The sequence below is a fragment of the Choloepus didactylus genome, chromosome 3 (genome assembly GCF_015220235.1).
Source record: "Choloepus didactylus isolate mChoDid1 chromosome 3, mChoDid1.pri, whole genome shotgun sequence".
NCBI lineage: Eukaryota > Metazoa > Chordata > Mammalia > Pilosa > Megalonychidae > Choloepus > Choloepus didactylus.
Window position 1 is genome coordinate 188198706 of NC_051309.1, and position 25825 is coordinate 188224530.

At 36.5% G+C, this 25825-nt stretch overlaps 1 protein-coding gene across 1 annotated transcript; it reads right to left on the reverse strand.

The window, feature by feature from the left end:
* Positions 1–1586: 1586 nt before the first annotated feature.
* On the reverse strand, positions 1587–25247 carry SCRG1 (stimulator of chondrogenesis 1). Its single transcript, XM_037831022.1, has 3 exons — positions 25106–25247; positions 3610–3864; positions 1587–1810 (listed from the first exon to the last, which is right to left on the reverse strand). The coding sequence occupies exons 2-3, from the start codon at positions 3855–3857 to the stop codon at positions 1756–1758; spliced, it is 303 nt and encodes a 100-aa protein (XP_037686950.1). The 5' UTR covers positions 3858–3864; positions 25106–25247; the 3' UTR covers positions 1587–1755.
* Between the last annotated feature and the right edge of the window lie 578 nt (positions 25248–25825).

Sequence of the window (25825 nt, forward strand, 5' to 3'; positions counted from 1 at the left end):
ATTTATCTTGCAATTTCTTCTTTGATGCCCTGATTTTTTAAAAGTGTGCTGTTTAATTTCCATAAGTTTGTGCATTTGCTAGTCCTCCACCTGTTGTTGATTTCCAGCTTCATTCTATATGGTCAGAGAAATTGTTTTGTATAATTTCAGTCTTTTTAAATTTATTGACATTTGTTTTGTGACCCAACCTGTGGTCTAGCTTGAATGATCCATTTGCTCTTGAGAAGAATGTATGCCCTGCTGTTTTGGAGTTCATTGTTTTGTATATTTCTGTTAGGTCTAGTTCATTTATCAAATTATTCAAGTTCTGTTTCCTTATTGATACTCTGTCTAGATGTTCATCTATTGATATGAGTGGTGTATAGAAGTCTCCAACTATTATTGCAGATACATCTATTTCTCCCTTCAGTTTTGCTAGTGTTTGCAAACACTAGTATTTTTGGCACCATGGTTACTTGCATATATATTTATGATTATTTGTTCTTGGTGGATTATTTCTTTTATTAATATATAATGTACTTCTTTGTCTCTTATTACAGCTTTGCATTTAAAGTCAGTTGTGTCCAATATTAGTATATCTACCCCAGCTTTTTGTTGTTGTTTTGATACTGTTTGCATGTAATATTTTTTTCCAGACTTTCATTTTTCAACCTATTTGTAGCCTTGGGTCTCAAGTGAGATCTTGTAGACAGCATATAGATGGCTCATATATATATATTTTTATCCATTCTGTCAGTTTGCACATTTTGATTGGGGAGTTTAATCCATTAGCATACAATGTTATTACTGTAATGTCAGTACTTAATTCAACCATTTTATCCTTCGGCTTTTATATGTCATATCATATTTTTGTCTCTTTTTACACCCTTTTAGCTACCTTTACTGATAGTCTTCAGCTTCTGCTTATCTGCGAAAATCTTAAACTTCCATGTGACCTTTTCCATGATATGTTTCTTTTAATATAAAATATGTTTTGCTATTCTCAAGAAAAAATCATGGACCTGTACTGTGGTTTGGAGCACACAGGTGCATGCATGCATGTATGTATGTGTGTGGATATAGTAAGGGTTGATGAAGTTTAAGTTGTGATGGTTAAGAGGTTTTCATTTTCAGAACCAGGGTATTAGAAAGAATGTGGGCATTTTAACTACAACTTTTTAAAATTCTGCCTTTCTGCCTTGAATGTTAGCAAGTATTTTAAACTTCAGTTACCATCTGAAAATGAGATTAAGAATACTTACCTCAAAGTTTGTTTCTGTTTTTTTAGAGGGTGAAATGAAAACATGCTTAAAAGCACTTGGCATGCATAATATGCACTCAAACATTGAACTCCCTTTTCCCTATTACTAGAAAATGTATAGTTTCCCTTCTAAGAATGTCAGTTTATACCTAGGTTGTTCCGTTAAATATGCATTGTCAATAAAACTGTCAATTAAGAACTGAAAGTGTTGTCAACATTTGAGCCAGGATTATGGCTATTCGTCTGGGGGAAAGAATTATTTGACTGATCGTGGTAAACAACCTTGTAGATGAAAAATTTCTAGTCAAAATTTTTAACCAGTGCCAACAATGTCCACAGAGAAAAATTAAATTGAATCAACTTTTATTGCTACTTGTTTAACACAGGTTTACTTGTCCTAGACAAGTAAGAATATGTAGAATCTGTGCTTTATTACACTGGGTAGAATGCAATCACACTGATATAATGTAGTTTGTGGGAGATTAGGGATGGTATTCTCTGGAATATGAAGATTCTCAGTGATTGTTGCAAGGAATCACAAAAGAGATCTTTGGCCCAAAGAAGATATCTCTGAAAGAAATTAGAACATCCATTAATTTCAGCTGACAGCTAAGACATATATTAATCTTTTCTGGGTTAAAAATGGATAGTTATTTCCAGGATTTCAGATGTGACTATTCTTTTTAGGTAAATAAAGTGCAAAGAAAATGAGTGGGAGGACTTGCTACAGGAGGAACAAAGACCAAGAAGGTAATCAATTCTTCTGCTTTCCCCTCATTTGCCATTGATATTATGCTATTACTTTCTATAAATGAAAGGAAAGATTAGCATTTCAAAGCCTTATAGTCATATATAATTTAATTTGTCTGATATTGGTGGGGATGGGCCATGAAGTTTAAACCTGCCGGTAAGAAACAGAAGATTGAAAACATCTTCGGAAAGTCATTAAATAAAATTCTGTGTTTTATAGGGAATGGAGAAATGTTAAAAACTCTCTAATGTAATATAAGGAAAGATCAATATAAGGTAGCATGTATAAAATATATGGAATAATATAAATATTACATATGTGCAATATATTATTACAATTATGGCTTATCAGAAATATATAGCAAGGTAAAACTGTTGCTGCTATGAAAATGGTATCCCCAAATTAGATAAAAATTACAGTTGCATACCCATATTGCTATTTTCATCTGTTGACACAGATTATATATAAAATTATATCATAAAGTAAATGCAAGTCCATTTCAGTAAATTGGTTTCAAATCATACAATTCCAAAAATGTGCACAAGGTATTTTAATATTAGATGGCATTTCGTTTATGTAGGCAGGAAAAATTAAGTTATTTCATGGGATCAGTCAACTCAAGTTCTTGGTGTCAGTTTAGTACAATGTATCTCAAACTTTAGCATGTGTCAAAATCACCTGGAGGATTTATTAATACATAAATTGTGGGACCCCACCTCTCGAGTTTCTGATTTGGTGAGTTTGGGATGGGAACCAAACAGGTGCATTTCTAGCAAGTTCTCAGGTGATGCTATTGCTGCTCTTCTGAAACCATACTTTGACAATTACTGGTTTGTTAGAAAAGATTTTGGTCTAAGTCAGAAGAATTGGGTTCTTGTCCCAATGTTGATATTAACTAATTACATGCAGTAGTGCCAGCCACTTCTCCTCTCAGCACATTTCCTTTGTAAGATGGTAATATCTGCCCTTTCTACCTCACAGGTTGCTTAGGGAAATAAAAATATGATGGTAAATATTGAAAATAGCTTGAAAAAGCTAATTTCAGTGTGAAATATCCAAAATCATAGTATTTAAAGATTACTCAAAAACCAGAGGAAAATGATTTCAAAATCAAGAACTAAAAATATTTATTGATTCATCTATCATTGTTTTATATTTAAAATAAACCTACTTTCTACATCAGTGGCAGACTTTTATTTAGCTCATTTCTGGTTAACTCGGGACCAGAAAGCTTTTCTTTGGCTTTTATTACTAAATTTTTCTTTCCAATTAATACTTGATCCTATCCACTGGGATTGTTTATCTAAAGCAGTTTGTTAGTTTTCAAATGGTTTAAGAAGGCAACTTTGATGTTGTGGTAAAAATCTGATAGAGAATTTAAAAGATTATTAATTTTCTGGATTTCATTTTTTATTAGACTCTGCCAAACTCCATTTCCTAGATGAAAACATTCAGTTCCTTAGACAATGGTGCTGATTCAAAAATAGTTTGGATTTTGAACATGATTTTACTAAAATGTGTAATTAATTTAAGCAAACTCATTTTGGAGAAGGCTTCCTAAAAAGAGTTTTTATGCATACATTTCATAGCAATACATTTTGTGATTTCATTTCCTTACTTTGGGCAGCAGAGCAATTCGCTGAAATTGCAGTAGCAGATCATCTCACATCCCTTCCCATCCCAGAAATGATCCTGGACATTTACATCAACCTGTGTCAGGTCAGTTATTCCTTCTGGAAGATTGTGACAATTGCGATCCTTCAGAATCTTTCTGTAACAAGAGAGGCGATTTGCAGGCATGGCTTGAACTCTTGGCAGCAAAGTTAGCCCAATGGTGATGGTGATGGCAAGTACCATAAATTTCATTTTGGCCCTGAGATAGAAGAAAAACCAAAAATATGTTATTTGTTTTTCTAAAAGATTGTGTCTATCTGGGGAGGCAGGGCAAGATGGTAGCATAGAGAGGTGTGGAATTTAGTTAGTCCTCTAGAGCAACAAGTAAATCGCCAGGAACAACTAGTATATAATCTGAAACAACTGTTGGGGGACATCCATGCTTGGACACGCAGGGTACACCAATTGGAATGGGTGGAATGGCTGAGATCATAGCATAAACTGTGAGTGGAGCTCCCCAAACTGTGGTGCCAGTGCCCTCCCCCACCAGCAAGGCAGGCTGAGCTGAAACACTTCCCCCTGGAAAAAAGCAGCTGGTTACCTGGAGCGAGGGCAAGTAACTCAACCAAGCTCCAATTGTGGTTTTAATGAACACATTTGGACTACTGAATACAAGCTAAAGCACAGATGAACCAGAGGCAAATAGGAAAGAAATTTGAGGTTCATCCCAGCAGAGAGGAGGCAGGGCTGATGAGAAAAAGAATACATAGGTGAATGAAAGCAGAGGCTTTTGGAGATGGCTGAGCTCAGAGTCCTGGAGAAGAGGGGCACAAAGAACTGGGGACCAACAACGGTTGACCAGCAAAACTGGGGGGTTGAGGAATGGCTCTCAAAAGGGGCATTTGCTCTTTTTCCTTTTTTTTTTTCCTTTCATTCTAAGCAGCATACTAGAGAAGGCCTCAGGCATTTTCAATTGTCAGCACTGAACCAGGCAAAGGTGGAGTTAACAAAGTCAGAGACAAAGGAGGAATTCAAGCATGGAAGACAACTCTCTAAATTGTGTATCTTCCCTAAAAAAGGGGGTGTGGGGCCCAGCTCAATATTCAGACCCCAGGGCCTAGCGGGGGAAAAAATGGGAAACAACTTAAGCTTGGCTTCTGACACCCTTGGCCCTGGCCAGGACAGGGTCCACTGAGAATTTAAGTGACCACACCTCTTTGCACCAGTGGGGAGCTGTGGTCTGACAAGTGCCACCTGCTGGGCAGGATAGGAAAAGCACAGAGTCTAGAGGCCTCACAGGAAAGTCTAACAACCCGCTCCTTGGTGAAATTTGATATTGATTAAACATTTCTCCTGAGACTTGAGCCCATCTGGTCTGGGAAAATCCAACTGGGGTAATCAAGGAAAACAGATGCCTAGACAACAAAAAATTATGAGTCACATTAGGAAAAATGAAGATATGGCCCAATCAAAGGAAAAAATCTGCACTTCAACTGAGATACAGGAGTTGAAACAACTAATTAAAGATCTTCAAACAAATATGCTAAATCAATTAAAAAATCAAATTAACAGGATGAGGGAAGGTATGGCAAAAGAGATGAAGGATATAAAAGATACTGGGTGAACATAAGAAAGAACTCAAAAGTCTGAAAAAACAATTGGCAGAACTTATGGGAATGAAAGGCACAATACAAGAGGTGAAAAACAATAGAGACATACAACAGCAGATTAGAAAAGGCAGAAGAAAAGATTAATGAACTAGAGAGCAGGAAATCTGAAATCCTACACATAAAAGAAGAGACAGGGAAAAGAATGGAAAAATATGGGCAGCATCTCAGGGAAGTGAATGACAACATGAAGCACATGAATGTATGTGTCATAGATGTCCCAGAAGGAGAAGAGAAGGGAAAAGGGGCAGAAACAAGAATGGAGGAAATAATGACTGAAATTTTCCCTTATGAAAGACAGAAAATTACAGATCCAAGAAGCGCAGCATACCCCAAGCAGAATAGACTTAAATGGACCTATGCCAAGACACTCAATCAGATTATCAAATGTCAAAAACAAAAAGAGAATTCTAAAAGCAGCAAGAGAAAAATGATCCATCACATACAAGGGAAGCTCAATAAGACTATGTGCAGGTTTCTCAGTAGAAACCATGGAGGTGAGAAGGCAGTGGTATTTTTATTTTATAGATAGATAGATAGATAGACAGATAGATAGATAGATAGATAGATAGATATAAAATATTGAAGGAGAAAAAGAGAAAAACTGCTCACCAAGAATTCCATATCTGACACAAATGTCCTTCAAAAATAAGGGAGAGTTTAAAATATTCTCAGAACAAGCAGACACTGAGAGAATTTGTGAACAAGATACCTGCACTACAGGAAATACTAAAGGAAACACTGCAGGCAGATAGGAAAAGACAGGGGAGAGAGGTTTGGAGCACAATATTGGATGATGGTAGGACAATAATGTAAATACACTGAACATAGATGACTGTGAGTACAGTTGAAAAAGGAAGATTAGTGCATGTAGGATACCAGAAGGAAAGATAGAAGATAAAGACTGGGATTGTATAACTTAGTGAAACCAAGAGTAGTCAACGATTGTGATTAAATGTACAAATATGTTTTTACATGAAAGAGAACAAATGAATGTCAACTTTGCAAGGTTTAAAAATGGGGTGATAATGGAGAAAAATAGAATCAATGCAATCTAGAGTCTGTAGTTAATAGTAACATTGTAATATGCTTCCATTAATTTTAACAAAGGCAATATACCAAAGCTAAAGATCTATAAGAGGGGGATATAAAGGAGAGGTATGGGATTGTTGGTGTCAATGTTGTTGTCTGACTTTTTATTGTATTTTATTTTTATTTTATTTTTTCTTTTGTTGCTTTTTAGTTGTCATTTTTTCTCTTTCTTTTTCTTTTTTCTTTTTACTTTTTTCACCTCTTCCTCTTTCTTTGTGGAAATAATGGAAATGTCCTTGTATAGTTAGTGTTGGTGAATGCCTAACTATGTGATTATACAGGCAACCATTGATTGTCTACTTAGGATGGAATATATGGTGTGTGAATAAAACCATCTAAAAAATAAACACAGGGGTACAAGTGCCAGAGAAAATGTGGAGAAAGGGATATACCTAATCACCACTGATGGGGAAGTAGAATGGTGCAGCCCATCTGGAGGGCAGTGTTGTGTTTCCACAGGAAGCTAAGCATGGGATTGCTGTATGGTCCTGCAACTTGATTCTTGGGTATATACTTCAAAGAACTGAAAAAAGGGATATGAATGGACATTTGCACAGTGCAGTTTATGGTGTCAGTATTCATGATTTGTAGTGCATGGAGGTGGCCTAAGTGTACATTGACTGATGAACAGTGTGGTGAACTGTGGTGTATATGTACAATGGAATATTGAGCTGCTACAAGAAGGAATGAAGTTGTGAGGTGCATGGACATTGAGGACAGTACATTGAGTGAAATAAACCAGAAATGAAAAGAAAAACACTATAATGCCTCACTAATTTGGACTAACTATAATGTGCAAGCTCTGAGGATTAAGTCTGAGAGAACAGGTTATCAGGGGAGGGCTTATTGTAAAGTTTCCTAGACTGTAAGCTCTTGCAGTTACATCTATTTTGGAGTTGTAATGGTTATTTCTAAATTCTGAGATGCTGAGCTCTTTGTGTATAATCTGATCAGTCCCTGGAATTTTGGGTATCTGTGTAACACCTGAGATTCAGAGCTAGAGTCCGGCAGCTATGAGTGTCAGCATTACCCCATACAGCAAATGTTAAGGTGTCTGAAAGAAGAGATTGGGCTTCAATTAGAGATATGAATGAAGTGGACTTGGTTAGGACTAAAGTAAATCAGACTAAAGGGTAAAGGATGATGTGGACAGTATTTATAAAACTTCAACTTCTGCATAAAACCAAAGGAAGAGATGTTTCTTAGGTGCAAAATCTCTATTTTTTGTAACACACCATATAATTTAACTTGTAAGGACAGTTTATTCTAACAACATAATTATATGGAACATTGAATAGGGAGTGAAATCTGGTTGGTTTGTACAGGTTAGTGTGAAGCCCCCATACATCCCAGAGTAATTTGGGCAGAGAATAAAGATGTATTTGCAAAGCCCCCTGAGGGACTTGGGAAAAATGTGGAAATATTAAATTTTCCCACTTGGGGAATTAATGATATTCTCACAAAATTGGGGGCTACCAATTTAGAAGGCCGAGACCTCAATCTTGGGGCTTGCCCTTATGAAATTTGTTACTACAAAGGAGAGACTAAGCCTACTTAAAATTGTGCTAAGAGTCACCCCCAGAGAACCTCTTTTGTTGTCAGATGTGGCCTCTCTCTCTAAGCCAACTCTACAGGTAAACTCACTGCCCTCCCCGCTATGTGGGACTTGACTCCCAGGTGTGTAAATTTCCCTGGTAATGTGGGACTTGACTTTCAGGGATGAGCTTGGCCCTGGCATCATGGGATTGAGAAAGCCTTCTTGGACCAAAAGTGGGAAGAGACAGGAAACAAAATTAAATTTCACTAACTGAGAGATCTCAAATAGTCAAGAGGTCATTCTGGATGTTATTCTTATGCATTATATAGATATTGCTTTTTAGTTTTTAGTGTACTGGAATAGTTAGAAGGCAATACCTGAAACTGTTGAACTGCAACCCAGTAGCTTTTATTCTTGAAGATGATTTTATAACTAAATAGCTTACACTGTGTGACTGTGTGATTTGTGAAAACTTTGTGTCTCCCACTCCCTTTCTACAGTGTATGGACAGATGAATAGAAAAATAAGGACAAAAAGTAAATGAATAATAGGGAGAGATGGGGGGTATGGGTGTTTGGGGTGTTCTTTTTTTACTTTAACTTTTATTCTTATTCTTTTTTTGCATGTGGTCATGAAAATGTTCAAAAATTGATTGTGGTCATGAATTCATAACTATATAATGGTACTGTGAACAATTGATTGTACACCATGGGTGATTGTATGGTATGTGAATATATCCCAATAAAATTGAATTAAAAAATTATATCCTTCTGAACATAAAATTCTATATCATTCTGATAAACTCTTGGATAGGACAGATGGGAGTTGGTCTTTTTTACTCTCCTCTTTGTGTTTTTCAAAGTGTAGTCTTATGCATACGTACAATAAAAATAATTTACTTGGAATATTTGTTAAAAAATCATACTCCTGGGCTTCATGAAGAAATGTTGAATGAGAAAGGGGGTAGAGTGGTGGTGAGAGCCAAAATCTGTATTTAATAAACACCCAAAGTGATTTTTGTATGTGTATTAAATAGATAAAAACTTCTTTTGAAGGTGGAATAAACTCAGGTAAATTTCTAGAACAAATGATAGCATCAAGTACAGTGGTTCTTGACATTGTTATCCTTCATCCTAACAACAACACATTGTCAAAGAACCTGGGTCCAATCCTGTCCAAAAGAAAAAAGCCTATTTATCCTGACATGACAGATGATACTCCATAGATACATTTATGATTCACATAAGTTTTTGAAAATTCCAGAATTACTTTTAGGAGCTCATTTATTTGTGTGCAAATTTTTAGTAACATTGTGAATTTTTATCTATATAGATTATTTCATCTTAGCCTCAGTTGAAAACAGAGGCTCTAATATCCCTAATAATTGTGTAACCTGTTTGTGAACAACTACCATGATGGGAAACTTATTATTGACTGATATAGTTCTAATGTTTCCCTTACTATTAAATATTTTTCTGTAGCTTCCACTCACCCATCCTAGTTTGAAACCTTGGGGTTGAATCAAACAAGTCTAATTCCTTTTCTAGGAGAGAATTCTTTTTGTGTAGTATTTGTATACAACCATGGAATATTCATCAACTATATAACCAAACTTCTCTGGCTTCCATATTTGACATGGAGAAAAATGGAGGTTATTATAATAAAGGCAGAATAGCAAAACAGAGGAGGAACCAGAGTCAGAATCCATAGCGATTTGGATTTCCTCTCACTGACAGACCCCAAACTATCTTTCCTACCATGGAATATTAAAAAGAGGGAAGGAGAGTTGAAAGATCTTTCTCTCTATATATTGTACTTTGAAAAAAAAACATTGTTGGAAGGAAATTTTAGTATGAAAATTTCAGTTCTTAGACACATCTCAAAGGTGAATTATTTTAGCTAAGATGGATTTTTAAATAAACACACACTGCTTTTTATAAGCTGAGAAAGAAAAAAATATTCATTTGTGCACCTGAGAGTTCAGATTTTCATTTTATATTCTTATTTTAGTTACTATTTGCTTCACATCTATATTTTCTTAGAATGATAAATATTGATTTTAATTCATACCTCCAAACATAAGTAGAAGAAAAGACAAAACAAGATCTATTTCACTTTATGTTTTTTCAGGTTTTTCTGGAGCAAGACATTGCTGTGTTATCTTACATCACAATCTACCATATGTATAATACTTTTGTAGATCATGGCTTAAATTTCATACTTTTTGAACTACAATTTTCTGAGGTTCTCTGGTTCTCAATTACCCATATACCCACATTATATACAATGTAAAAAAAAAAAAAAAACTATACTTCCTGACGTATTTTCTGGTTAACTGTCATAAAATGGTGATTAAAGCTACAGTTTATTGAACATTTACTATGTGCCTGGAATCACCACAACCATTAAACTTTTAAAAACCTATTGGGGTAAACCCACTAAAAAGGCAAAGATTTTTAAACAACTTTGTTGAGGTACAATTGACATACAATGATGTGCAAATATTTAAAGTGTAGAGTTTAGGTTTTAACATACACACACAGACACACACACACACACACCCATGAAACCATCACCACAATCAAGACAATGAGCATATTTATCATCCCTAAATTCCCTCATGTCCCTTTGCCATCCCTCCTACCCTTCCCTTCCCCCTACTCCTACCCAGGCGACCATTGATCTGCTCTTTGTCACCACAGATTAGTTTGCATTTTCTGGAGTTTCATATAAATGGAATGATATGATAGGCACTCTTTTTAATGTGACTTTTACACTCAGAATACTTATTTTGAGATTTATTCATGGTGTTGTGTGTATCAATAGCTGATTCCTTTTGTTGATGAAAAGTATTCTATTGTATACACTGTAATTTGTTTATCCATTCACCTGTTGATGGACATTCAGGTTGTTTTCAGTTTTGCACTATTATGAATAAAACTGTTAGGAACACTTGAGTACAGTCTTTGTAAGGTCAGAATTTTCATTATTCTTGAGCAAATACCTAGGAGTGGAATACCTGGATCACATGATGGGTGTATTGTTAACTTTTTTAGAAATTGCTAAACTGTTTTCCAAAGTGGTTATACCATTTTACATTCCTACCAGCAACGTATGAGAGTTCCAGTTCCTCCATATCCTCCTCAGTATTTGATTTGGTCAGTCTTTTTAATTTTGGCCATTCTAATAGGTATGTAATGGTATCTCATTTTATTTTGGATTTCCTTAATGATAAATGATGTTGAAAATCTTTTCTTGTGCTTATTTGCCAATTGTTATAACTTCTCTGTTCAAATCTTTCACCCTACCTTCCTTTTTAATTGGATTACATGTTTTATTAATATTGAATTTTGAGAGTTCTTTGTATATTATGGATACAAGTTCTTTACCAGATATATGCTTTCTAGATATTTTCTTTCTGACTATGGCTTCTCTTTTCATTTTGTTAGTGGTGTGTTTTTCAAAGAACAAAAGCTTTCAAGATTGAGAAAGTCCAATTTATCAATTTGTTCCTTTATGGTTTGTGCTTTCATTGACATATCTAAGAAATCATTGCCTTTCCAAAGGACATAAAGACTTTTTCTCTTAGTGTTTCATCTACAAGTTTTATAGTTGTAAGTTTTACATGTAGTTCCATGGTCCATTTTTAGTTAATTTTTATATATAGTACAAGATACGGATCAAGTTCTTTTATATATATATATATATATGGATATCCAATTGTTTTAGCACTGTTTGTTCAAAAGACTTTTCTTTCTCCATTTCTGCCATTATGGTGGGGTTTTTTTCATGCATGCTTTTATTACTCATCACCCATACACTAGATAAAGGGGATGTCAATCACAAGGTTTTTATAAACACCTGGTCACAAGATAAAAGCTATATGGTTATACAGTCATCATCAAAGATCAAGGCTACTGGATTACAGTTCAACAATTTCAGGTATTTCCTTCTGGCTATTCTAATACACTAGAAACTAAAAAGAAATATCTATATAATGAGTCAGTAGTCATAGTCATTTGTTAAATCATAACTTCTCCATTATGACTCTTCCCTCTCCTTTGATCATTCTCTCGATCTTCAGGGATATCTGAGCCATTACCATTCTAACTTCTTCATGCTGATAACAGGTGTTGACATTATGGGGTAGAGGAATGAAACTGGATGATGTTCCTGGAGAGACTGGTACCTCTGGGTTTCAGGGTTTAATTTTCTTTAAAAATATACTAATACAGGGAGGCGGGGCAAGATGGCAGACTGGTGAGCTGTATGTTTTAGTTACTCCTCCAGGAAAGTAGGTAGAAAGCCAGGAACTGCGTGGACTGGACACCACAGAGCAATCTGACTTTGGGCCTACTTCATACAACACTCATGAAAACGTGGAACTGCTGAGATCAGCGAAATCTGTAAGTTTTTGCGGCCAGGGGACCCGCGCCCCTCCCTGCCAGGCTCAGTCCCGTGGGAGGAGAGGCTGTCAGCTCCGGGAAGGAGAAGGGAGAACTGCAGTGGCAGCCCTTATCGGAAACTCATTCTACTGATTCAAACTCCAACCATAGATAGACTGAGACCAGACAACAGAGAATCTGAGAGCAGCCAGCCCAGCAGAGAGGAGACAGGCATAGAAAAAAAACAACACGAAAAACTCCAAAATAAAAGCGGAGGATTTTTGGAGTTCTGGTGAACATAGAAAGGGGAAGGGCCCTGAGGCGCATATGCAAATCCCGAAGAAAAGCTGATCTCTCTGCCCTGTGGACCTTTCCTTAATGGCCCTGGTTGCTTTGTCTCTTAGCATTTCAATAACCCATTAGATCTCTGAGGAGGGCCCGTTTTTTTGTTGTTGTTGTTGTTTTGTTTTGTTTTTTTAAATCCTTTTTTCTTTTTCTAAAACAATTACTCTAAGAAGCCCAATACAGAAAGCTTCAAAGACTTGCTATTTGGGCAGGTCAAGTCAAGAGCAGAACAAGGAGAGCTCTGAGACAAAACGCAATAATCCAGTGGCTGAGAAAATTCACTAAACACCACAACTTCCCAAGAAAAGGGGGGGTGTCCGCTCACAGCCATCATCCTGGTGGACAGGAAACACTCCTGCCCATCGCCAGCCCCATAGCCCAGAACTGCCCCAGACAACCCAGTGTGACAGAAGTGCTTCAAATAACAGGCACACACCACAAAACTGGGCGTGGACATTAGCCTTCCCTGCAACCTCAGCTGATTGTCCCAGAGTTGGGAAGGTAGAGCAGTGTGAATTAACAAAGCCCCATTCAGCCATCATTTCAGCAGACTGGGAGCCTCCCTACACAGCCCAGCAGCCCAGAACTGCCCTGGGGGGACGGCACTCACCTGTGACATAGCACAGTCATCCCTCAACAGAGGACCCGGGGTGCACGGCCTGGAAGAGGGGCCCACTTGCAAGTCTCAGGAGCCATACGCCAATACCAAGGACTTGTGGGTCAGTGGCAGAGACAAACTGTGGCAGGACTGAACTGAAGGATTAGACTATTGCAGCAGCTTTAAAACTCTAGGATCACCAGGGAGATTTGATTGTTAGAGCCACCCCCCCCCCCTCCCTGACTGCCCAGAAACACGCCCCATATACAGGGCAGGCAACACCAACTACACACGCAAGCTTGGTACACCAATTGGACCCCACAAGACTCACTCCCCCACTCACCAAAAAGGCTAAGCAGGGGAGAACTGGCTTGTGGAGAACAGGTGGCTCGTGGACGCCACCTGCTGGTTAGTTAGAGAAAGTGTACTCCACGAAGCTGTAGATCTGATAAATTAGAGATAAGGACTTCAATTGGTCTACAAATCCTAAAAGAACCCTATCAAGTTCAGCAAATGCCACGAGGCCAAAAACAACAGAAAATTATAAAGCATATGAAAAAACCAGACAATAGGGATAACCCAAGCCCAAGCACCCAAATCAAAATACCAGAAGAGACACAGCACCTAGAGCAGCTACTCAAAGAACTAAAGATGAACACTGAGACCATAGTATGGGAGATAAAGGAAATCAAGAAGACCCTAGAAGAGCATAAAGAAGACATTGCAAGACTAAATAAAAAAAATGGATGATCTTATGGAAATTAAAGAAACTGTTGACCAAATTAAAAAGATTCTGGACACTCATAGTACAAGACTAGAGGAAGTTGAACAACGAACCAGTGACCTCGAAGATGACAGAATGGAAAATGAAAGCATAAAAGAAAGAATGGGGAAAAAAATTGAAAAAATCGAAATGGACCTCAGGGATATGATAGATAATATGAAACGTCCAAATATAAGACTCATTGGTGTCCCAGAAGGGGAAGAAAAGGGTAAAGGTCTAGGAAGAGTATTCAAAGAAATTGTTGGGGAAAACTTCCCAAATCTTCTAAACAACATAAATACACAAATCATAAATGCTCAGCGAACCCCAAATAGAATAAATCCAAATAAACCCACTCCGAGACATATACTGATCACACTGTCAAACACAGAAGAGAAGGAGCAAGTTCTGAAAGCAGCAAGAGAAAAGCAATTCACCACATACAAAGGAAACAGCATAAGACTAAGTAGTGACTACTCAGCAGCCACCATGGAGGCGAGAAGGCAGTGGCACGATATATTTAAAATTCTGAGTGAGAAAAATTTCCAGCCAAGAATACTTTATCCAGCAAAGCTCTCCTTCAAATTTGAGGGAGAGCTTAAATTTTTCACAGAAAAACAAATGCTGAGAGAATTTGCTAACAAGAGACCTGCCCTACTGGAGATACTAAAGAGAGCCCTACAGACAGAGAAACAAAGAAAGGACAGAGAGACTTGGAGAAAGGTTCAGTACTAAAGAGATTCAGTATGGGTACAATAAAGGATATTAATAGACAGAGGGGAAAAATATGACAAACATAAACCAAAGGATAAGATGGCTGATTCAAGAAATGCCTTCACAGTTATAACGTTGAATGTAAATGGATTAAACTCCCCAATTAAAAGATACAGATTCGCAGAATGGATCAAAAAAAATGAACCATCAATATGTTGCATACAAGAGACTCATCTTAGACACAGGGACACAAAGAAACTGAAAGTGAAAGGATGGAAAAAAATATTTCATGCACGCTACAGCCAAAAGAAAACAGGTGTAGCAATATTAATCTCAGATAAAATAGACTTCAAATGCAGGGATGTTTTGAGAGACAAAGAAGGCCACTACGTACTAATAAAAGGGGCAATTCAGCAAGAAGAAATAACAATCATAAATGTCTATGCACCCAACCAAGGTGCCACAAAATACATGAGAGAAACACTGGCAAAACTAAAGGAAGCAATTGATGTTTCCACAATAATTGTGGGAGACTTCAACACATCACTCTCTCCTATAGATAGATCAACCAGACAGAAGACCAATAAGGAACTTGAAAACCTAAACAATCTGATAAATGAATTAGATTTAACAGACATATACAGAACATTACATCCCAAATCACCAGGATACACATACTTTTCTAGTGCTCATGGAACTTTCTCCAGAATAGATCATATTCTGGGACATAAAACAAGCCTCAATAAATTTAAAAAGATTGAAATTATTCAAAGCACATTCTCTGACCACAATGGAATACAATTAGAAGTCAATAACCATCAGAGACTTAGAAAATTCACAAATACCTGGAGGTTAAACAACACACTCCTAAACAATCAGTGGGTTAAAGAAGAAATAGCAAGAGAAATTGCTAAATATATAGAGACGAATGAAAATGAGAACACAACATACCAAAACCTATGGGATGCAGCAAAAGCAGTGCTAAGGGGGAAATTTATAGCACTAAACGCATATATTAAAAAGGAAGAAAGAGCCAAAATCAAAGAACTAATGGATCAACTGCAGAAGCTAGAAAATGAACAGCAAACCAATCCTAAACCAAGTAGAAGAAAAGAAATAACAAGGATTAAAGCAGAAATAAATGACATAGAGAACAAAAAAACAATAGAGAGGATAAATATCACCAAAAGTTGGTTCTTTGAGAAGATCAACAAGATTGACAAGCCCCTAGCTAGACTGACAAAATCAAAAAGAGAGAAGACCCATATAAACAAAATAATGAATGAAAAAGGTGACATAACTGCAGATCCTGAAGAAATTAAAAAAATTATAAGAGGATACTATGAACAACTGTATGGCAACAAACTGGATAATGTAGAGGAAATGGACAATTTCCTGGAAACATATGAACAACCTAGACTGACCAGAGAAGAAATAGAAGACCTCAACCAACCCATCACAAGCAAAGAGATCCAATCAGTCATCAAAAATCTTCCCACAAATAAATGCCCAGGGCCAGATGGCTTCACAGGGGAATTCTACCAAACTTTCCAGAAAGAACTGACACCAATCTTACTCAAACTCTTTCAAAGCATTGAAGAAAATGGAACACTACCTAACTCATTTTATGAAGCTAACATCAATCTAATACCAAAACCAGGCAAAGATGTTACAAAAAAGGAAAACTACCGGCCAACCTCCCTAATGAATATAGATGCAAAAATCCTCAACAAAATACTTGCAAATCGAATCCAAAGACACATTAAAAAAATCATACACCATGACCAAGTGGGGTTCATTCCAGGCATGCAAGGATTGTTCAACATAAGAAAATCAATCAATGTATTACAACACATTAACAAGTCAAAAGGGAAAAATCAGTTGATCATCTCAATAGATGCTGAAAAATCATTTGACAAAATCCAACATCCCTTTTTGATAAAAACACTTCAAAAGGTAGTAATTGAAGGAAACTTCCTCAACATGATAAAGAGCATATATGAAAAACCCACAGCCAGCATAGTACTCAATGGTGAGAGACTGAAAGCCTTCCCCCTAAGATCAGGAACAAGACAAGGATGCCCGCTATCACCACTGTTATTCAACATTGTGCTGGAAGTGCTAGCCAGGGCAATACGGCAAGACAAAGAAATAAAAGGCATCCAAATTGGAAAAGAAGAAGTAAAACTGTCGTTGTTTGCAGATGATATGATCTTATATCTAGAAAACCCTGAGAAATCGACGATACAGCTACTAGAGCTAATAAACAAATTTAGCAAAGTAGCGGGATACAAGGTTAATGCACATAAGTCAGTAATGTTTCTATATGCTAGAAATGAACAAACTGAAGAGACACTCAAGAAAAAGATACCATTTTCAATAGCAACTAAAAAAATCAAGTACCTAGGAATAAACTTAACCAAAGATGTAAAAGACCTATACAAAGAAAACTACATAACTCTACTAAAAGAAATAGAAGGGGACCTTAAAAGATGGAAAAATATTCCATGTTCATGGATAGGAAGACTAAATGTCATTAAGATGTCAATTCTACCCAAACTCATCTACAGATTCAATGCAATCCCAATCAAAATTCCAACAACCTACTTTGCAGACTTGGAAAAGCTAGTTATCAAATTTATTTGGAAAGGGAAGATGCCTCAAATTGCTAAAGACACTCTAAAAAAGAAAAACGAAGTGGGAGGACTTACACTCCCTGATTTTGAAGCTTATTATAAAGCCACAGTTGCCAAAACAGCATGGTACTGGCACAAAGATAGACATATAGATCAATGGAATCGAATTGAGAATTCGGAGATAGACCCTCAGATCTATGGCCGACTGATCTTTGATAAGGCCCCCAAAGTCACCGAACTGAGCCATAATGGTCTTTTCAACAAATGCGGCTGGGAGAGTTGGATATCCATATCCAAAAGAATGAAAGAGGACCCCTACCTCACCCCCTACACAAAAATTAACTCAAAATGGACCAAAGATCTCAATATAAAAGAAAGTACCATAAAACTCCTAGAAGATAATGTAGGAAAACATCTTCAAGACCTTGTATTAGGCGGCCACTTCCTAGACTTTACACCCAAAGCACAAGCAACAAAAGAGAAAATAGATAAATGGGAACTCCTCAAGCTTAGAAGTTTCTGCACCTCAAAGGAATTTCTCAAAAAGGTAAAGAGGCAGCCAACTCAATGTGAAAAAATTTTTGGAAACCATGTATCTGACAAAAGACTGATATCTTGCATATATAAAGAAATCCTACAACTCAATGACAATAGTACAGTCGGCCCAATTATAAAATGGGCAAAAGATATGAAAAGACAGTTCTCTGAAGAGGAAATACAAATGGCCAAGAAACACATGAAAAAATGTTCAGCTTCACTAGCTATTAGAGAGATGCAAATTAAGACCACAATGAGATACCATCTAACACCGGTTAGAATGGCTGCCATTAAACAAACAGGAAACTACAAATGCTGGAGGGGATGTGGAGAAATTGGAACTCTTATTCACTGTTGGTGGGACTGTATAATGGTTCAGCCACTCTGGAAGTCAGTCTGGCAGTTCCTTAGAAAACTAGATATAGAGTTACCATTCGACCCAGCGATTGCACTTCTCGGTATATACCCGGAAGATCGGAAAGCAGTGACACGAACAGATATCTGCACGCCAATGTTCATAGCAGCATTATTCACAATTGCCAAAAGATGGAAACAACCCAAATGTCCTTCAACAGATGAGTGGATAAATAAAATGTGGTATATACACACGATGGAATACTACGCGGCAGTAAGAAGGAACGATCTCGTGAAACATATGACAACATGGATGAACCTTGAAAACTTAATGCTGAGCGAAATAAGCCAGGCACGAAAAGAGAAATATTATATGCTACCACTAATGTGAACTTTGAAAAATATAAAACAAATGCCTTATAATGTAGAATGTAGGGGAACTAGCAATAGAGAGCAATTAAGGAAGGGGGAACAATAATCCAAGAAGAACAGATAAGCTATTTAATGTTCTGGGGATGCCCAGGAATGACTATGGTCTGTTAATTTCTGATGGATATAGTAGGATCAAGTTCACAGAAATGTTGCTATATTAGGTAACTTTCTTGGGGTAAAGTAGGAACATGTTGGAAGTTAAGCAGTTATCTTAGGTTAGTTGTCTTTTTCTTACTCCCTTGTTATGGTCTCTTTAAAATGTTCTTTTATTATATGTTTGTTTTCTTCTTAACTTTTTTTTCATACAGTTGATTTAAAAAAGAAGGGAAAGTTAAAAAAAAAAAAAAAAAAACAAGGAAAAAAAAAAAGATTCAGTGCCCCCTTGAGGAGCCTGTGGAGAATGCAGGGGTATTCGCCTACCCCACCTCCATGGTTGCTAACATGACCACAGACATAGGGGACTGGTGGTTTGATGGGTTGAGCCCTCTACCACAGGTTTTACCCTTGGGAAGACGGTTGCTGCAAAGGAGAGGCTAGGCCTCCCTATGGTTGTGCCTAAGAGCCTCCTCCCGAATGCCTCTTTGTTGCTCAGATGTGGCCCTGTCTCTCTAGCTAAGCCAACTTGAAAGGTGAAATCACTGCCCTCCCCCCTATGTGGGATCAGACACCTAGGGGAGTGAATCTCCCTGGCAACGTGGAATACGACTCCCGGGGAGGAATGTAGACCTGGCATCGTGGGACGGAGAACATCTTCTTGACCAAAAGGGGGATGTGAAAGGAAATGAAATAAGCTTCAGTGGCAGAGAGAATCCAGAAGGAGCCGAGAGGTCACTCTGGTGGGCACTCTTACGCACACTTTAGACAACCCTTTTTAGGTTCTAAAGAATTGGGGTAGCTGGTGGTGGATACCTGAAACTATCAAACTACAACTGAGAACCCATGAATCTCGAAGACAGTTGTATAAAAATGTAGCTTATGAGGGGTGACAAGGGGATTGGGAAAGCCATAAGGACCACACTCCACTTTGTCTAGTTTATGGATGGATGAGTAGAAAAATAGGGGAAGGAAACAAACAGACAAAGGTACCCAGTGTTCTTTTTTAATTCAATTGCTCTTTTTCACTCTAATTATTATTCTTGTTATTCTTGTGTGTGTGCTAATGAAGGTGTCAGGGATTGATTTGGGTGATGAATGTACAACTATGTAATGGTACTGTGAACAATCGAAAGTACGATTTGTTTTGTATGACTGCGTGGTATATGAATATATCTCAATAAAATGAAGATTAAAAAAAAAAAAAAAAAGACATAATACTGAGCAAAATAAGGCAGGCACAAAAAGAGAGATATTGTATGTTACCACTAATGTGAATTCTGTGAAAAATGTACAATGTTTTATACTGTAGAATGTAGGGGACCTAGAGATGCCAATTAGTGGAGGGGGAATGATAATCTAATAAGAACAGATAAACTATGGAGGGTAATCTCAATGTTATGGGAATGCTCAGGAATGATTATGGTTTGTAAACTTTCTTGGATATAGGAAGATCATGTTGGAAGCAATAGAGTTATTTTAGGTTTTTTATTTTCTCTTATTCCTTTGTTTTCTTAGGGGTTGTTAATTTTCTTGGGGTATGGTAGGAACATGTTGGAAGCAATGTAGTTATTTTAGATTATTTGTTTTTCTTACCCCTCTGTTTGGACATGGTTTATTAATTTTCTTGGGGTATGCTAGGAACATATTGGAAGCAAAGTAGTTATTTTAGGTTATTTGTTTTCCTTAATCCATTGCTTTGTTTGAAATGTTGTGGGGTTTTTTTGGTTGTTTGCCTGTTTGTTTTTAATTTTTTGATAAACAAAAGTTAAAAAATTGGAAAAAAATAAGTAGAAAAATGGGAGTAAAAACTAAATGACAAATAGGGTGGGATGGGGGGATGGTTTGGGTATTCTCTTTTCACTTTTATTTTTTATTCTTATTCTGATTCTTTCTGATGTAAGGAAAATGTTCAGAATTAGATTGTGGTGATGAACGCATAACTATATGATCATACTGTGAACAGTTGATTGTATACCATGGATGACTGTATGGTTTGTGAATATATTTCAATAAAACTGAATTAAAAATATATATATATATATATAGTAATACATACTCATTGTAGAAACAAGGAAATTACAAAAAAGTATAGCTAGAATAAAATTCAACTTGTGTTTCAAGGTATAGAGAATTGCGGTTAACGTTTTGATGAGTTTCTTTTGGTATGGTAATGTCATGACTTTTCATTGAACATTGCATTTCCAGCATAACATGAGCTTTCTTAAAGTTTATATTCTTAATCATGCTGATTTATAGTTTTACTTAAGATCTCAATTTGATCATTTTTTTAGTATGAAATATTCTTCATTTTATAAAACTATGGTGATTAGAGATGGTAAATGTTTGTTCTTTTTTCTAAGCACTTACACACATTTTTAGTTTTCAAATATTCTTTCTTTTATGAAATAATGGTGATTGGATGTGGTTCATGTTTCCTTAAGTTTCTTTACATGCAAAAATAAAATAGAAAGTTGGTCATCCTGTTTTGGACCTCCTAGTTTGTTTTGAAGTGTACAATTCAAATATTTTAAGTAAATTTATTGTTAAGCTACTGTCACCACAATCTAGTTACATTACATATAAATTGGAGCATACAATATGTAGTCTTTTGTGTCTGGCTCCTTTCACTCAGCGTGACTTTGAGGTTCATATATGTTGTAGTACATGTCAGTAGTTTATTCCTTTTTTATTTCTGAGTAGTTTCTCATTATGTGGATACTACCACATTCATTTAAATCCATTCACCAGTTGATGGGCATTTAGATTTTTTCCAGGTTTTGGCTAAAATGAATAAAGTTGCTGTGAATATCATGTACAACTCCTTGGGTGAACATATGTTTGTATTTCTCTTGGGTAGATTCCTGGGTTATATGGTACACATAGGTTTAAATGTTTAAAAAGCTGTCAAACTGATTTCCAATGTGGCTGTACCATTATGCATTCCTACCAGCATTGTATGATGGTTCTGGTTTTTCTATATCCACACCAATACTTGGTATTGTCTGCCTTTTGATTACAGTCATTCTAGTGAATGTGTCGTGGCATCTCATTGAGGATTTAATTTGCATTTCCCTAGGGACAAATGATGTTGTGTATCTTTTCGTGTGCTTATTAGCTTGAGTTTGATGATCTTTTAATTGTTTCCTCTAAGCTTCCATCTACCCTTATGCTTCATACCAATTCTTACTACAAATGGAAATCAGCTCTAATAAGGGATCTAACCTGTTTCTTCGTACAGTGTGTTTCAGTTTATTTACTAAGCAGTACAGATCTGATTGCTATTCTGTGACCCTGCCCCCTACCCACTAGCCCGAAAACATCTGTGGTTAGGGGATCTTGAGCAAAGGTCAAGGTCAAGTGCTCAGAAAACAGCTTCCTTCACTGCTATTTATTTTGAAAAAGAGTACCACTAAAATGTCACCCTTATTAGAAACATTTGCTCAAATTTTAATATATGTAGCAATTTACTTAGAGGGTATTGAGAAGAAGAAAATGAGATGGCCAGGGACAGAACACAGGGAAACTTTAACATTTATGGACAGGGTATGAAATAAGTCTGAGATTATAAACAATGGAGGTAATTGAGAAGGAATTATAAGATAGTATTGTAATGAGAGTGAGGGAAAGTTTAGGTGATTGGAAGCCTGAGGCATATTTTCACCAACTCATCTCAAAGATGGGTATTAACTGAGTTTTATTCCTCAGAGCATCTCTACCCTCAGCATCCTAGCTCCATAAAAACAGATGAATTCGGAATCTGAATACCACCATTCCCTGACCTCTTTTACAGTCCTGACTCTCTGATTGTATTCATGATATCTCCAGGAAGATGGTATTTAACATCGTTAAAATATAGAGTTGCCAGATAAAACTCTGGATACCCAGTTAAATTTGAATTTCATATAAACAATAAATCACTTTTTAATATAAGTAAGTCCCAAGTATTGCATAGTTTTCTGCCTCTTGAGTTAATTTTGGTAATTTATATTTTGATAGAAAATAGCCCATTTTACCTATCTTTTTTTAAAAATGCTATTAAGATGTATCCTTATTATTAAAAAACTTAATCTTTCTTTTACTGTTAGGGTCTTTCCATAAGCTACCCTCTCTGCAAGGCAGAGATGTTCAAAATGCATTCACTGAAGGGAGGAATGAGAAAATAAATTGCTGGAAAAGTAAGTGGGTATGTTGCCATACCATGCACTTCTGACTATGTCCATGCTAGAGCATAAAACAGCATTTATACCACAGGCTCAGCCACACAGTATGATGGAAAGTTCCACACCTGGCAAGCACTTACTGGTAGTTTTTTTTTTTTTTTTTTTTTTTTTTTTAACACTTTATAAATTACAGGTTTGAACTGATGTCTTCTTTTCTTCCTTTACTTAAATGATGATAAATAGCTTTAACTATTATTTAGCAAGTGGAAAAATGTCTGAACCAGTATTTTCTGGATACATTGATTGTTTTTTTTTCATCAAAGGACACTAACCTTAATCTTTGGCAACACACCAAGACTATAAATTTTCAAGTGCCAAAGGAGTAAAATGACTTGAAGCCAATTTGAAGCGAATTGCTCTATTTTTTTTTCCCCCTATTTCAGTTGAAGTAAATGCACTTAAAATTCCTACTGGAGTAGATCCAGGTTACAAAAGAAAACAAAGCCAAAACCTGAAGATCTGTCAGAATAAGTGAGAGATCATTAGATGGTTATTTACTGGTTCTTTGGATTCAAGTTTGTATAATTACCATTGTTCCTAATGTTGTATAACACCTTTCATATTCCAGTAGTTGCATAATTTTTAAGAGATCAATGCAGAGAGCACAGAATTATGAGCAAGACTTTTCCAATTAAGCAATACATACATTATTGCCACCACCATATAGGAAGGAAAGTGCAAATTTTGGCCCTGTGAGGGTATTTGGCACCAGAAAGCTTTTGAATGGTTGAAGTTAAATGGAGTCTCAAAAAGAAAAATTCTTCCATTTAATGTCCAAAACTAACAGGATTATACAGTTTAAGTATTCAGATATTTATGGGGAAATACTCATATAGGCAGCTGATGTCAATTTTGGCACTGGTATTATGAGTAATGGAATAAAATAGAGTTGATGAATTAGACAGAAAAAGTAGTCCATCTTCAAATTTCTTTCAAAAGGCAGCAAAGGAGAAGTAAAGGCTGCAAAAGCAAATGAAAACCCACAACCCAGAATCTGGCCTTTGAAATATATATATATATATATAATTGGGAGCCATTAAAATCGCTGCCCAGTCTGCGATGTTCCCCATTCATCTTTCTTGGAGAATGAAAATCACTGTTAAATACATTTTAAATTTTCTCTTTTATATTATTAACTGTCTTAGAAGATGTTTTTATAAGAATGACCAAGTCCTGAAGTAAAACTTCTTGAACTGTATGTTAAAAGAACAGAAATATTATTAAGATGTGGATAATCCTTTCAAACATCCTTAAAACAGGTAGTCCAAATACCCATGATTGACCCAAATACCCAAGAGATCTTTATCAGTGTAAAAATGAAGTCCAAATCCTCCCCCAAGGTGATCTGTGTTCAGGCCTCTCAGAGCAGGCTAGAAGATGATGTTAGTATTCAGTCTTGCATCATTCTAATTACTTCCCTGGCCACAATAAATCATCATTGCTGGAGAAAAGGACCAGTTTTGGGGAGAGCTTTTTGTAGCCTGTGTAACTAAGTTAAGGAATTTTTAAGGAGAAATCTTTCTAAACCCCAAGGAGAAAAAATGTTCCCTTTCTCTTAGCAGTACAGACACGGTGCTGTGTTCTATGGTGGGGACACCAAGAATGAATTCAATGAACTCCCTCTTTGTATCACACATTTATACCAGTTTCTTTTCAAGAATCAGGATTTTAAAAAGCAGGAAACATTTGCTTTATAAGATATTGCAATTGACTTCATGTAGATTAAATAATATAGAGATATACTCACTGTATTTAAAAAAGAATGTGTATCCTTCAGCATCCTCACTTGAGGAGTGGAATAATAAAGTTCTGTTATGTGGGACTAGATTCAGAGTAGATTTGGGGATTAATAATGAATGACAGTGAGGAAGTTGCCTCTTTTTAAACCTCTGATTAAATGAATTCCCCAGTCCAGGAATATACATTTTCTACTCTCTTTACTCTGATTCCTTTGCCTTATCCCAGGAAGCATCATCTTTTCCATAGTGCACGCACATCTCCTCAGGATCTCTGTCTGTCTTTCCCTTTCACTCAACACATGCATAAAGTTCTGCTCTAATTACAGCAGCAGTTTTGAGTAGAATCAGTGTAATAAAATGGTTTTTAAAAAATAAAATTACATACCCTTTTCTTCTTTCCTCTTGGTCTTCTTGGCAGAGGAACCTTCTTAAATGCTCTGTTCACTGGCTGAGTTTGAGCGAGAGTTGAAGAGAGGAGGTACTGGAAGGAGGTCCTTTACAAATGAGCCTTTGTCTGCCTTGTCCCTTGCCTGGGATTGACAGACTCACTGCTCCAGCCAGGACTCGGGGGAGGAGGGGGTGGAAGAGAGACAGGGCTGCAAGAACTGCCTTCCCTGGAGTCTTCCAAACCAGACGAGAAAGAACTAAATAGGGTTTTTTTGTTTTGTTTTTTTTTTCAGAGAGGAATAGCTACTCTATACAAGAACCTCAAAGAGGCAGACTCTTGGATTAATAAAATATAAAACCTGAGGTTTTAAAAAAGGAACACAGAGTGATTTTTACCTTAAGAGAAGTGTGTGTGTGTGTCAGAGAGAGAGGGAGAGAGAAAAGGGAGGAGAAGGAGCTAGAAATCTTATTATGACATTTTGGTAGAAGATAGATTCCAATTCATATTCCATCCCTTCAGCTCCCTACCCACAGAGTCAACACCAGCCAATGGAAAGCAAAAATAGAAATAGACAGAAATCTACTCTGTGCCTAGGAAAGAAAGGCACACAAGGGATTATGCTTAGTTTTGAGCAAACTGCACTGGAATTGTAGTATCTGTTAACAACACTTTAGTTTTTTTGGTATTTTAAAAAATCCAATTTGGAGTAATCTCCCT

Excerpts from the sequence above, each read along its gene's own strand:
- SCRG1 (XM_037831022.1), bottom strand. The coding sequence starts at position 3,857 with ATGAAATTTATGGTACTTGCCATCACCATCACCATTGGGCTAACTTTG. Across the intron at positions 1,811-3,609 it reads GAATTGCTCTGCTGCCCAAA|AGATATCTTCTTTGGGCCAA; the intron begins GTAAGGAAATGA and ends AATTTCTTTCAG.